This window comes from Macaca fascicularis, chromosome 18 (genome assembly GCF_037993035.2).
Source record: "Macaca fascicularis isolate 582-1 chromosome 18, T2T-MFA8v1.1".
Classification (NCBI taxonomy): domain Eukaryota; kingdom Metazoa; phylum Chordata; class Mammalia; order Primates; family Cercopithecidae; genus Macaca; species Macaca fascicularis.
Genome location: NC_088392.1, coordinates 17858721 through 17871330, shown reverse-complemented (window position 1 = coordinate 17871330; position 12610 = coordinate 17858721). Strand labels below are relative to the sequence as shown.

General features: G+C 44.3%; 1 protein-coding gene across 1 annotated transcript in view; it reads left to right on the top strand.

Moving 5' to 3' along the window:
• PHLPP1 (PH domain and leucine rich repeat protein phosphatase 1) overlaps positions 1-11977 on the top strand; it is a 267725-nt gene extending 255748 nt beyond the window's left edge. Inside the window, exons 15-17 of the mRNA XM_015439655.3 lie at positions 4129-4323; positions 6976-7204; positions 9815-11977. Coding sequence (XP_015295141.3) covers positions 4129-4323; positions 6976-7204; positions 9815-10984 — 1594 coding nt within the window. The 3' untranslated portion in view covers positions 10985-11977. The remainder of the gene's footprint in view (positions 1-4128; positions 4324-6975; positions 7205-9814) is intronic.
• The last annotated feature ends 633 nt before the right edge of the window (positions 11978-12610 follow it).

Genomic DNA, 12610 nt, shown 5'->3' with positions numbered 1-12610 from the left:
GAAGCCATCTGTGCCTGGATTTTTTTTTAAACCTACAATTTCTTTAAATAGGATTATCTCTTCCTTCTTCTTGAACAAACTTTGGTAATTTGTGTCTTTCAAGGAATTTGTCTGCTTTATCTAGTTTTCAAATGTATTGAATGTATTGACATTATGCTTTTTTTTTTTTTTTTTTTTTTGAGACAGAGTCTCACTCTGTCACCCAGGCTGGAGTGCAGTGGCACAATCTCGGCTCACTGCAGCCTCTCCCTTCTGGGTTCACGCAGTTCTTCTGCCTCAGCCTCCTGAGTAGTTGGGACTGCCGGCGTGTGCCACCATGCCCAGCTAATTTTTTATATTTTTAGTAGAGACGGAGTTTCACCATATTGACCAGGCTGTTCTCGGACTCCTGACCTCAAATGGTCCGCCTGCTTCAGCCTCCCAAAGTGCTGGGATTACAGGCATGAGCCACCATGCCCGGCCCATTATTATGCTTTTAAAATCTGTAGAATCTGTAGAGATATGCCTCCCCTCTCTCATTCCTAATATTGGTAATTTGTGTTTTCTTTTTTCTCATCAGTTTGATTTGGTTTATCAATTTTATTGATATTCTCAAAGAACTAGATTTTTTTTGTTTTATTGATTTTTCTCTGTAATTTTTCTGTTCCACATTTCTTATGTTTTAAGGGTTTGTTGTTGTTGTTGTTGTTGTTTGAGACGGAGTCTTGTTCTGTTGCCTAGACTGGCCTTAAACTCCTGGCCTCAAGCGATCCTCCTGCCTTGGCCTCTCAAAGTGCTGAGATTACAGGTGTGAGCTATCACAGTCAACTGCTTTTCTTATTTTTATGACTCCCTTTCTTCTTGCTTTGGGTTTGTTATGTACTGCTTTTTCTAGTTTCTTTAAATGGAAGCTTAGGTTATTGATTTGAGACCTCTAATTCTGTAATATAAGCATTTAGAGTTGTAAATTTCTTTCTAAGCAATTTTGCTAATATCGTTGGAGAACATGCTTTGTATGACTTGAATCTTGTAAACTTATTTGGACTTGATTTTTTGTCCAGAATCTTACCTATCTTGGTAAAAGTTCTGTGTGCATTAAAAAAAAAAAAAAATTGCTGTCAGGTGTGGTGCCAATTAACTCAAGTTGGTTGATATTGTTGCTCAAGCCTCCTACCAATTTTCTGTCTACTTATTCTGTTGATGATTGAGAGGCTATGAATATGGATTTGTCTGTTTCTCCTTGTAGTTCTATCAGTTTTTGCTTCATGCGTCTTGAAGCTCTGTTAAGTATGTAAACATTTAGAATGATGTAGCCTCTTGATGAACTGACCCCTTTATCATTATGACTCTCTTTATTCCTGTAACATTCTTTATTCTGAAATATACTTTGTCTGATACTAACATAGCCATTTCAACTTTTTTTGGATTAATGTTAGCATGGTATACCTTTAAAAAAATCCTTTTACTTTTAACCTATTTGTCTCATATTTAAAATGGATTTCTTATAGGCAGCATATAATTAGGTCTTTTTTTTTATTCAGTCTGAATTTTTTGTCTTTTGGGTAGTGTTAAGGCCTTTATATTTAATGAAATTATTGATATGGTTAGGTTTAAACCTTCCACCTTACTATTGTTTTCTATTTGTGCCGTCTGTTCTTTATTTCCTTTTTCTTCATTCTTTTGAATTATTTATTATGATTTGATTTTATCTTTATTCATTCTTACTCTACCATGCGTCTCTGTGTGTACATGTGTGGTTTGTTTAGAGTTTATAGTATGATCTTTAACGTACCACTGTTTACCTTCAAGTAGTGGTAATGTCATTTCACATATAAGAACCTTGCAGATATGTACTTCTTCTCCTGTCCTGGCCTTTATGCTGTTGTTGTCGTATGTTCTGCTTCTATCTATGTTATAACCTCTAAAATACATTACTATTATTTTTACTTTAGTTATTTTCTAAAGCGGTGTTTCTCAACTTTAATACCATTAACATTTTGAACCAGATAAATATTTGTTGTTGCCTCCCAGTAATTATTAGAATATTATTGAATAGTCTATTGAGAATCACTGTTCTAAGGTGATTTTTAAAATAAGAAAATGAGGCTGGGCACAGTGGCTCATGCCTATAATCCCAGCATTTTGAGAGGCCGAGGCGGGCGGATCACTCGAGGTCAGGAGTATGAGACCAACCTGGCCAACGTGGTGAAATGCTGTCTCTATAAAAAATACAAAAATTAGCTGGGCATGGTGGCGAGTGCCTGTAATCCCAGCTACTCGGGAGGCTAAGGCAGGAGAATCACTTGAACCCGGGAGGCAGAGATTGCAGTGAACCAAGATCACACCACTGCACTCCAGCCTGGGTGACAGAGTGAGACTCCATCTCAAAAAAATAATTTTAAAAAAACATAAGGAAATGTTTCTGTTGACTCACCTGGCTATCATTATCGTTGTGCTTCATCATTATCGTTGTGCTTCATTCTTTTGAACAGGTCCGGATTTCCATCTGGGATCATTTTCTTCTACCTTAAGGATTTCCTTTTCCATTTCTTTAGTGCCAGCCTGCTGGTGGTAAATGCTTTTATTTGTGCATCTGGAAATGTCTTTATTTCCCCTTAACTTTTCATAGCTGTTTATACTGGCCTAGAAATCTAGGTTGTTTTCTAGTTGTTTTCCATTGGTACCTTCAAGGTGTTGCTCCACTGTCTCCTACCAGGTTTCCAGGGAGAAGCCTGCTGCTGGGCACATCCTGGTTTCCCCACTCTACCTCCCGCCTTTGTTCCTGGTTTCTAGCAATTTGATTTTGATGTGTCTCAGTTAAGTCTTTTTCATGTTTCTCTTGCTTGCAGTATCTGTAGGTTTATAATTTTCTTCATATTTGAAATGTTTTCAGCCATCAACTCCTCAAAAGTGTTTTCTGTCTCTTCTTTTGAAGACTCCAATTCCCTGTAGTATATTAGGCTGTTTGAAGTTGTCCTGCCACTCACTAATATCCTGGCCTTATTTTTTTTTTCCAGTCTTTTTTTTTTCTCTCTGTTTCATTTTGGACAGTTTCTGGGACACAGTTACTTGGAAACAGTTTGATTCTTTTGAGTTTGGGGTGGAGAAAGTCTCCAAATTTTCCACAGGTGCGGGGAACCACTGTCCTCTTCCAGTGCACTGACTGGAGACTCTGGTCACCCTGTCCTCCTTCAGCCCCCAGCTCTATCTCCTCAATGCACAGACCACAGCCTTCACCTGGGTCTTCCTCCCTGTGCTGCAGCCTGGACACTTCCCCAGGAGAAAGCTGGGCGGGAAGCAGGCTCTCTCCAGGATCACTGACCTGTGCTCTTACTGTCCAGTTGGGGTTTGTTTGTTTGTTTTTTCTGCCTTTTAAAAAAGTTATTTGAAGACTGGGCATAGTGGCTCACACCTGTAATCCCAGCACTTTGGGAGGCTGAGGCTGGCAGATTGCTTAAGCTCAGGAGTTGGTGACCCGCGTGACCAACATGGTGAAATCCCATCTCTACTAAAAATACAAAAATTAGCTGGGCGTGGTGGCGTACTCCTGTAGTCCTAGCTACTCAGGAGGCTAAGGTGGGAGAATCGCTTGAACCCTAGAAGTGGAGACTGCAGTGAGCCAAGATCACACTACTGCACTCCAGCCTCGGTGATAGAGGGAGACCCTGTCTCAAAAAAATAAAAATAAAAATAACTTTTGTAAAGTCATTTGAGGCTTTTTCTATATTTGTGCATGCTTTTCATATAGGTTTCATCTATTTTTCCCAGTGTTTTCATTGTCTATTTTGGCTGGATGTGGAGATTCTCCTTAATAACTGCTTATTGAATGAATGCGTAGATATGGATTCCTAATCTCTTATCTCCCATGACTCTTTTTCCCCTTCTGTCACTGACATTTAAAAATAAACTCATCAGAAGAGAAGCACGTAGGAAGGCATGTGTGAAGCATAATTTGTGCTCATCCTTCTCTGCTAATCAAAATTTGCTGATAGAAATTAGCTGGAGTCAGTTTACCTGCCCTTAATCTGTCTGGAGTCACAAAGAAAGAGACAAAACTGAGATAGGGAAATCTTGAAATAAATAAGCACTGGGCTGGGCCTGGAGCAGGAGGATGAGTGGACTCAGCACAGAAGTGTGGTTGCCTTGCAGGTTGTGTGTCGCAGCCCTGTCGGTGAATAACTTCTGTGACAACCGCGAAGCCCTCTACGGTGTGTTTGATGGAGACCGGAATGTGGAGGTGCCCTACCTTCTCCAGTGCACCATGAGTGACATTTTGGCTGAAGAGCTGCAAAAAACAAAAAATGAAGAAGAATACATGGTCAATACATTCATTGTCATGCAAAGGTAAAACTCAGAGTTCCTGCTTACCTGCTGTATGTTTTTTTGCTCTTTGAGTGTTTATCCTCTGTGTTTTGACTATGAGTACCAAGATGCATTCAGGCAAGTTTGGTGTTGCCCAGGCATCAGGAATGGTGCTCCAGTTTGAGACATACTGATGTTCATATAACTTTGTGGAAGGCTCCGACAATGACAAGGAATTAGTTTCTCTGAGAACTGGACCTTACTGGCCTTTATTGATTGCAGATTTTCATCAGATTGTTTGCAATGCCATTTTTCCTCCCAAATCATGTGAGCTCTGGAGGCTTTTTAGACTTTCTGGTGTGGGGACCTCTCTTTGAAATGGACCGTTTCTATCCTAGTTTCTTGGCCCTTATGAAATACTATCACTGGTTTGAGGTAGTGCAAACCTTTGTTAAATCAAGATGGTCAGATTTTAGCTCAGGAGTTAAATCATTCTTTATATTTTGTTTTCCCCTTTATTAAATGTTCAAGACAGTGTTACTGGCAGAATCCTAGGCCATAGCCTGGAGTTTCCACCAGCAGCAGAGTTTTAGGTTGCTATAGAAATTGTGGTATATTGTTTGTAACTCTTAGATGAGTGAGGATTCCCTCATTCAAAGAATTGTTCATTCTTATCACCTTCATGGCTTTCTAGGTGATAATGGAATTGCCTGTCTATAAATATTGTACTGCAGACTCGCTCATGTGGGACCCAGGAGTGATCAGCGTACTGGTACTTGAGGTCATGATAGCAGTCATGGTCTTTTGTCCTTATCTGTTCTTTCTCTCCCTTGATACTCTGCCAGAGCAAGTAGCTTTGTTAAGGGGGTAGAAGAAGTGTCTGGGGAGGAGTGTTCAGAGCAGCATTTACAGTGATACCTGCGTCTCAAATGGTTCCTCTCAGAGAGCTTGGTGGAGGCAAGCCTGGGGTGGTTCTTGCTGCTACAGTCACCTCTGACTTTCAGATTCTCAGTGAGCATGTACAATTAGCAATTGAACAATAATGACTAATATCCAGCAAGCCCTTAATATGTACCAGTCATTGTTCTAAATTTTACCTTATGTGTCATAAATTGTTACCAGTTAGCGGAGTAATGTTACTGAAAGTCATGTACAGAGAGGTGAAGCACAGTGCCTACGGGCTAGTAGGTAGTGCAGCCAAGACCTGACCTCGGGTTGTAAGACTCCAGAGGATGTTCTAACTAGCAGGCACATCAGCTTTCCTGGTTTTACCACCCTTTTGTTCTAGAAAAACATCTAGCATGTATCATATGCACACACATACACATGTGCACACAGACCAAAGCACAAACACATCCCTTCACAACCCCCAAGAGGTCTGCTTTTTATGCACCCTCAAGCACTGGTAAGAATTAAACACTGAGAACCCCAATCTCAGATTACTTGCCATACTTTTTACGAATCACTGTGCCTAGGAAAGGGAGAAAATGGAGCTGCCTTGGAAAGGTCTAGAGCCAAATACCTGAAAGTTGGAGTTTAGGAGCCTAAACTGTCGGCCCTTCTCCAGGGTCTTTTGTGTTTCTCTTATTTTCCCTATCTGTTAAGAGGGTATGGGTTGTGTGGTGAGCTTTGGGTCCTTAGGGGAACTGGTCTTTGTGCAGGATTTCCTAATGCATGCAAGTAGGCAGCCCTGGTTTCCATTGCTCCTCTTGCCAGTTGCTTACCTTACACATGTGATAGTAGCAGACAGTACCTTAGGGTCTGGCCTTGTAAAACAGGAGGCTGTTTTTCTTAACTTTCTTGCTCCTGTGCCACTCAGAAACAGCAGGGGCCTGGGCGGTGTTACCATTTGTGGGGCTTGCCATAGGAGTTCATGAGGCCATGGGAGCAATAATGGTCTTTTGTCCCTCTCTGCCGTTTCTCTCCCTTGATAATCTGCCAGAACAAGTAGCTTTGTAAGAGGGGTTTTTGATTTTTGATTTTCAGAATTTGCAGGTGCTTCCTATATTTGATAAGTCTGTGGATTAATTGTCATGATTAAAAAGATAAATCACAAGCACTTGGTATTCTATTACTAGAATGTCCTTTCTATGAGTTTTCTAGAATAGAGGGTACTGGGCCAGAAAGTTTTTACTATATAGGGCAGGAGCATGAACACTCCAATACTTAAAGGCTCCTACCAGCAAACATCCTTAGAAGGGGGAGAGGGTTGTCAGGTTTTTCTGACGTGTGCCTGCCAGTGGGGTAGGGTGTTTATACCTGCTCTTATGTGCATGGTTGTTTCAATGTTCCTCTCCTGTGGACAGAGGGAATTTAGAGAAGCAGAGAGAGAGAGAAGTCATTTTCCTGCTGTCTTTGGAGTGTGCTGATAGGGCAGTGTGGTTGACGAGGGTAACAGGCTGTATACAGCAGCCCAGGGGCATCTGCCTTCCAGAGCAGCACCTGTGGCTTTTAGTGGTACAGTGATACTGTCTCCCAGTTGTGAGCCTCTCTGTGTGGATGTGTGTGGCGTCGGATTCCGGGGCTCTTTTCATCAAAGAGGCGGAGCAGTGTGTGCTTTGATGAAGGAAGCGGAGTGGAATCCCCAGAGGTCTCCTTCCTGGCCCTGTCCAGTGGTGCAGTCTTCGTGTTGAATTTGCAGAACTGGCACTGATGGACTGTGTTTGAGTGTCACCCCCTCTCTTCGGATTCCAGGAAACTTGGAACTGCTGGGCAGAAGCTTGGTGGTGCCGCTGTCCTTTGTCATATCAAGCATGACCCTGTGGACCCAGGAGGATCCTTCACCTTGACCTCTGCTAATGTGGGCAAGTGCCAAACAGTTCTCTGTCGAAATGGAAAGCCACTGCCTCTGTCCAGATCTTACATCATGAGCTGTGAAGAAGAGCTGAAGAGGATTAAACAGCACAAGGCCATTATCACTGAGGTGAGAAAAGAGGGCTTTTCCCCAGGATGGTGGAGAGGAGAGGAGACCAGATCATAGCAGAAACTAGCTAGGGAGCATTTGCCTTCAAAGAACACTTTTTGAAGTTGGTTCGACATTAGAATTCCAAACCCATAGTATCACAAAGCAAATGTCTTACATTATGACGTATGCTTGTCAGTTGCCTCTCTGCATCAGGCACTGTGCTGCGTGCTTCGTGGGCACGATCCCATTCCATGTTTGCAGCCACTCTACAGAGGGCTGCTTTGGTGGTTGAGGGCTCTACCCCTGACATCACACTACTAGTTTTCATGTCTTAGCTCTGCCACTTGCAGGCTGTAACCTTTAAACCTCTCTAAGCCTCAGTTTTCTCATCTGTAAAGTGGGAATAATCATGCATCTGTCCTATCTTACAAGGTTGGTACGACTTGTAAACTATGAAGGTCTATGTAAGTGTAAGTCGTTGTTATTTTGGTTCATGTCTCACGTCTCATTTGAGTACACAGTGAGCAGTTCTCAGCTAGGGGCAGTTTGCTTCCCCACAAGACGTTTGGCAGCATATGGAGACATTTTTGGTCATCACAGTTGGGGCGGAGAGTGCGATTGGCATGCAGTGGATTGAGACCACTGAGCATCCTACAGCGCTGCTAGGACAATGCCGCTCAACACCCCACAATGCACAGGGCAGTCCCCACAGCACGGACTGTGGTGTGTGTGTTTGGAGGACGTGTCTCAAGGTAGAGAAGTAAAATACAATACAAAACAAAACCTCATTGTTGAGTATTAAGCAATGCAAACAAAAGCGGGGAAGAGGCGAGGCACGGAAAACAAGAGAAGTCTGACGTGCAAACCATGATTCATGTAGGCTGCTGAAATCATTTACCTTCAATTGTGTTTGGCATAGTGTTGAACTAAAGTTGAATTCAGTGCATTCTGTCCACATTAGACTGTCTTCTGCTCCCTAACACAGTGTCTGCCATCCATGTTCATCCTCTCTGCTCCAAGAATAGACAGAGAACAAATTCACACAGACTCATTTGCACAGAATCCCATGTATAGCTTGAGTGTTTCTGTTTCTTTCTTAAGGCCCTCATCAAAGCCTATGTGGAATCAGTCTTTTTTCTCTACTGGACTATAAGCTTTCACCAGAGTCCACCTCAAACTGTACGTGGTTCTGTGGGTTTTATCAACAGTGTAAGACTGGAAACTTCTTGAAGGTAGATGTTTATCTGCAGGTCACTGCTGTCTGCCCATGTCATTTTTTCAGGCACAGGGCAAATGACCAACACCTTGATGAATTAGCGAATGGAGCAGAACTCCTGGAGCCCATGTTGGAAGCTTCAGTGCTCATGAATCACAAAACCATTGGTTCTGATGGAGAGAAATCTAAAGGGATGGGCAGAACAGCAAGAACAGTTTCTGCCAAATTCCATGCTTTGGGGACAGATTATGTCAGTAGAATCAAGGCAGTTTAAGGTTGTGCTTGAAGCCCATCTTACTAATTGTACTAATAGGAATGCTTATCTGCTTATAAGTGTGGTGTGGCAAAGTTGTGTGAGAAGCTGGGAAAGACATCCCTAGGACAAGCAGGCACCTTGCCAAATCCCAAATAAAGGAAAGTGGTAGGACTGGAAAGGAAATGGATGTTCTCTGGAAGAAACACTTGCTCATCCCAGACAGGGATTTGTTGTAATGAAGCCTTTCCTGGAAAGAGGTGTTAAAACTAGGGCATGTAGAGATATGTCATGGACCTTAGAATCTCAAAATTTGAAGAATAAAGAACAAAGCAGGTACACATGGAAAAAAAAATCTTTTTATTGGCAAGTGGTCTGGCACTTTGGTAATTGATTTAAATAGCATGCACACAGCTGAACTAAAGCCAGCAGATCTTGCCTTCTCCATTGGTCAACAGGAAATCAAGTTCGAGGAAGTTGTAAGAATTGGCATTTCTTCTTTAGCATCTGTTCTCCTGACAGGAGCATTCTTACCCACCTAGTCATGCCAAGGTTTTCTCCACCTCTTAAGTACTTTCAAGTCCTCTCTGGACTTTTAGACACTACAGCCACTTGTGATCATGGAGAGCAATGGAAGATTCAGGAGCATTGTCTTGATATATGCCTGCCTCGTGTATCTTTGCTCAGGACTGGCTTCTGTCAGAAAGACTCTTCCTACCTCAGAGTCTTCCTACGCCCAGCCCGTCTGAGGGCCGATCCTTGATCACCATGTTCACTGAGGGAGGGAAGATGTAAACCCACCTTTATAGGAGGAGCTGGCCAGCTATGCTTGCTGTGTGTAAGGCTAGATGATGGCTTGCTTTAGATAAACAGCAGGACTTGTGACCTAGTGTGAATGGGGTCCCAGTAACACACATAACCAAAATCTTTTCCTTTTGTCCCTACTGCTCTTTACCTGCCCAGGCCTACTACCTGGGGATTCTGATGACAGGTGCACATTAACTACTCACTAGAGAGTGAGCCCTTCTTTCCTCTGTGGGCCACACAGCACTTCTTTGTGGTCCTACAGTTGAGACAGTCGAAGGACCCGCAGGGAACCTGCACAGTTGCCACAGGTGCTCTGTATTAACTGTCTCTCTGCAAACCCTTGTTCTTCCAGGATGGCAAGGTGAACGGGGTGACTGAGTCCACGCGCATCCTGGGCTACACCTTCCTCCACCCCAGTGTGGTGCCTCGCCCCCACGTGCAGTCCGTGCTCCTGACCCCCCAGGATGAGTTCTTCATCCTAGGCAGTAAGGGGTTGTGGGATAGCCTGTCCCTCGAGGAGGCCGTGGAGGCCGTGCGCAATGTTCCCGACGCCCTGGCTGCCGCCAAGAAGCTGTGTACCCTGGCCCAGAGCTACGGCTGCCACGACAGCATCAGCGCTGTGGTGGTGCAGCTCAGTGTCACCGAGGACAGCTTCTGCTGCTGCGAGCTCAGCGCCGGTGGGGCCGTGCCACCACCCAGCCCTGGCATCTTCCCTCCCTCAGTGAACATGGTGATCAAGGATCGGCCCTCAGACGGGTTGGGCGTGCCGTCCTCCAGCAGCGGCATGGCTTCCGAGATCAGCAGTGAGCTCTCCACTTCCGAGATGAGCAGCGAGGTGGGGTCCACAGCCTCCGATGAGCCCCCGCCCGGAGCCCTAAGCGAGAACAGCCCTGCCTACCCCAGTGAGCAGCGCTGCATGCTCCACCCCGTCTGTCTGTCCAACTCCTTCCAGCGCCAGCTGTCCAGCGCCACGTTCTCTAGCGCCTTCTCCGACAACGGCCTTGACAGTGACGATGAGGAGCCCATCGAGGGCGTCTTCACCAATGGCAGCCGGGTGGAGGTGGAGGTGGACATCCACTGCAGCCGGGCCAAGGAGAAGGAGAAACAGCAGCACCTGCTTCAGGTGCCAGCAGAGGCCAGCGATGAGGGCATTGTCATCAGCGCCAACGAGGATGAGCCGGGTCTGCCCAGGAAGGCAGACTTCTCTGCCGTTGGGACCATTGGGCGCCGGAGGGCCAATGGCTCTGTTGCGCCCCAGGAAAGGAGCCACAATATGATAGAGGTGGCTACAGATGCACCTCTTCGAAAGCCTGGAGGCTATTTTGCTGCCCCGGCTCAGCCAGATCCCGATGATCAGTTTATCATACCCCCGGAGCTGGAAGAGGAGGTCAAAGAAATCATGAAGCATCACCAGGAGCAACAGCAGCAGCAGCAGCCACCACCGCCACCTCAGCTCCAGCCGCAGCTGCCGCGGCACTACCAACTGGACCAGCTGCCAGATTATTACGACACGCCACTATGACCCAGCCGAGCTATTTAACAAATAAACTAACCACAAAATACCAAGTTGCAAGAGTCTCTCAGGCTCACATTAAACCAGGGGTTTTACTCCACGTCCTTCCCCCGGACACTGTTCCCAACCTGTCGTCGCAGCTAATCTGTAGGTTCTCTTTCTTTGGGTTATTTTTTAAAATAATCACCACTTTCTTCTAGTGATGCTTTACCAATATGATTTACATTTGTTAACTTCTCCCCCTAACATATCAGATATGTAAAGACAAAGAGCAAAAGGTTTAATATATTACAGAGAAACAGTTAATGATAATGTGCTATTTTTTAAAATGGCTTTTTGTTGTTTTGTTTGTTTGGAAGGCAGGGCAGGCTGCCGTTGCTAAATGATTTAATAATATTGTAATTCTGTATTTCTTTGGGGGGAAAAGGATTTTTTTTTTTTTTTTTTTTTGGTCTTGAAAATAATAGACATTTGTAGAATATGGAGACTAACTCCTAGGAGTTGCTTTACTCTGTCAGGTGACTTAAGTCACTGGGATTCACTAATTTTCTCTGAGAGAACAGCGATTGAGAATTTCTATTGTAAATAGCTCAGTGTTGTATAGTGAGGCTTACGATGTTTTGTAGTCTTGGCGTGAGGACACAGCCCAAGTAACTGACGTTTCCCCTTCCCCTCCCCTCTGAGGAGCCTGCCTGCCTCCCAACTCACCCTCACTTCACTGAATGAGGAGGCTGAGCAGCTGCAGCGTTTCTGTCCAGAGGAAGTGGATCTTAGGCCACCACACAAGAGCCTGCACCCAAAGGCCCTAAACCCGTTTTCCTCCCTGTCCCAGCCTCTCCACTTTGACAGACAATTTTTAACTGTGTTCCTTACTGCTGCCACAATCAGCATGGCTGTATAGTGCCCCATTAGGCCATTTACATACCCAGAGTTACACTCAAGCAGAATGCACAAATGGACATGTCATAATTTTTGTTATAATAAATATGAAATTTACAAGTATTTACAAGTATCTGCTTTTGTCTCAGCAGCCAGATGTGTCTTGGAGACAGTCACACTAGCTTGGGTTTGGAAAGAATGGATGGAATATTGGGGTTATCAGATATTTCTGATTTTTTTTTAAAGAGAAAAACATCCGTTAACCTACATTGAATGAAATGTGAAATTAACTGAATGCTAAACAGTATAATTAGCTGATCTTATAGCTTTTCTTTTCTTTTCTCTTTTCTTTCTTTTCCTTTTCCTTTTTCTTTTTCTTTTTCTTTCTCTTTTTCTTTTTGAAATGGAGTCTCACTCTGTCTCCCAGGCTGTAGCGCAGTGGTGTGTTCTCTGCCCACTGCAACCTCCGCCTTCCGGGTTCAAGTGATTCTCCTGCTTCAGCCTTCTGAATACTTGGCATTACAGGCACACACCACCACGCCCAGCTAATTTTCATATTTTTAGTAAAGATAGGGTTTCACCATGTTGGCCAGGCCGATCTCATACTCCTAACCTCAAGTGATCCGCCTACCTCAGCCTCCCCAAAGTGCTGGGATTACAGGTGTGAGCCACCGTGCCAGGCCTGATCTTACAGCTTTTCTATTTCTTCTTACGACTTAGGGTAAGATGTTTGGGTACTTCTTAGGGAAGATGTGA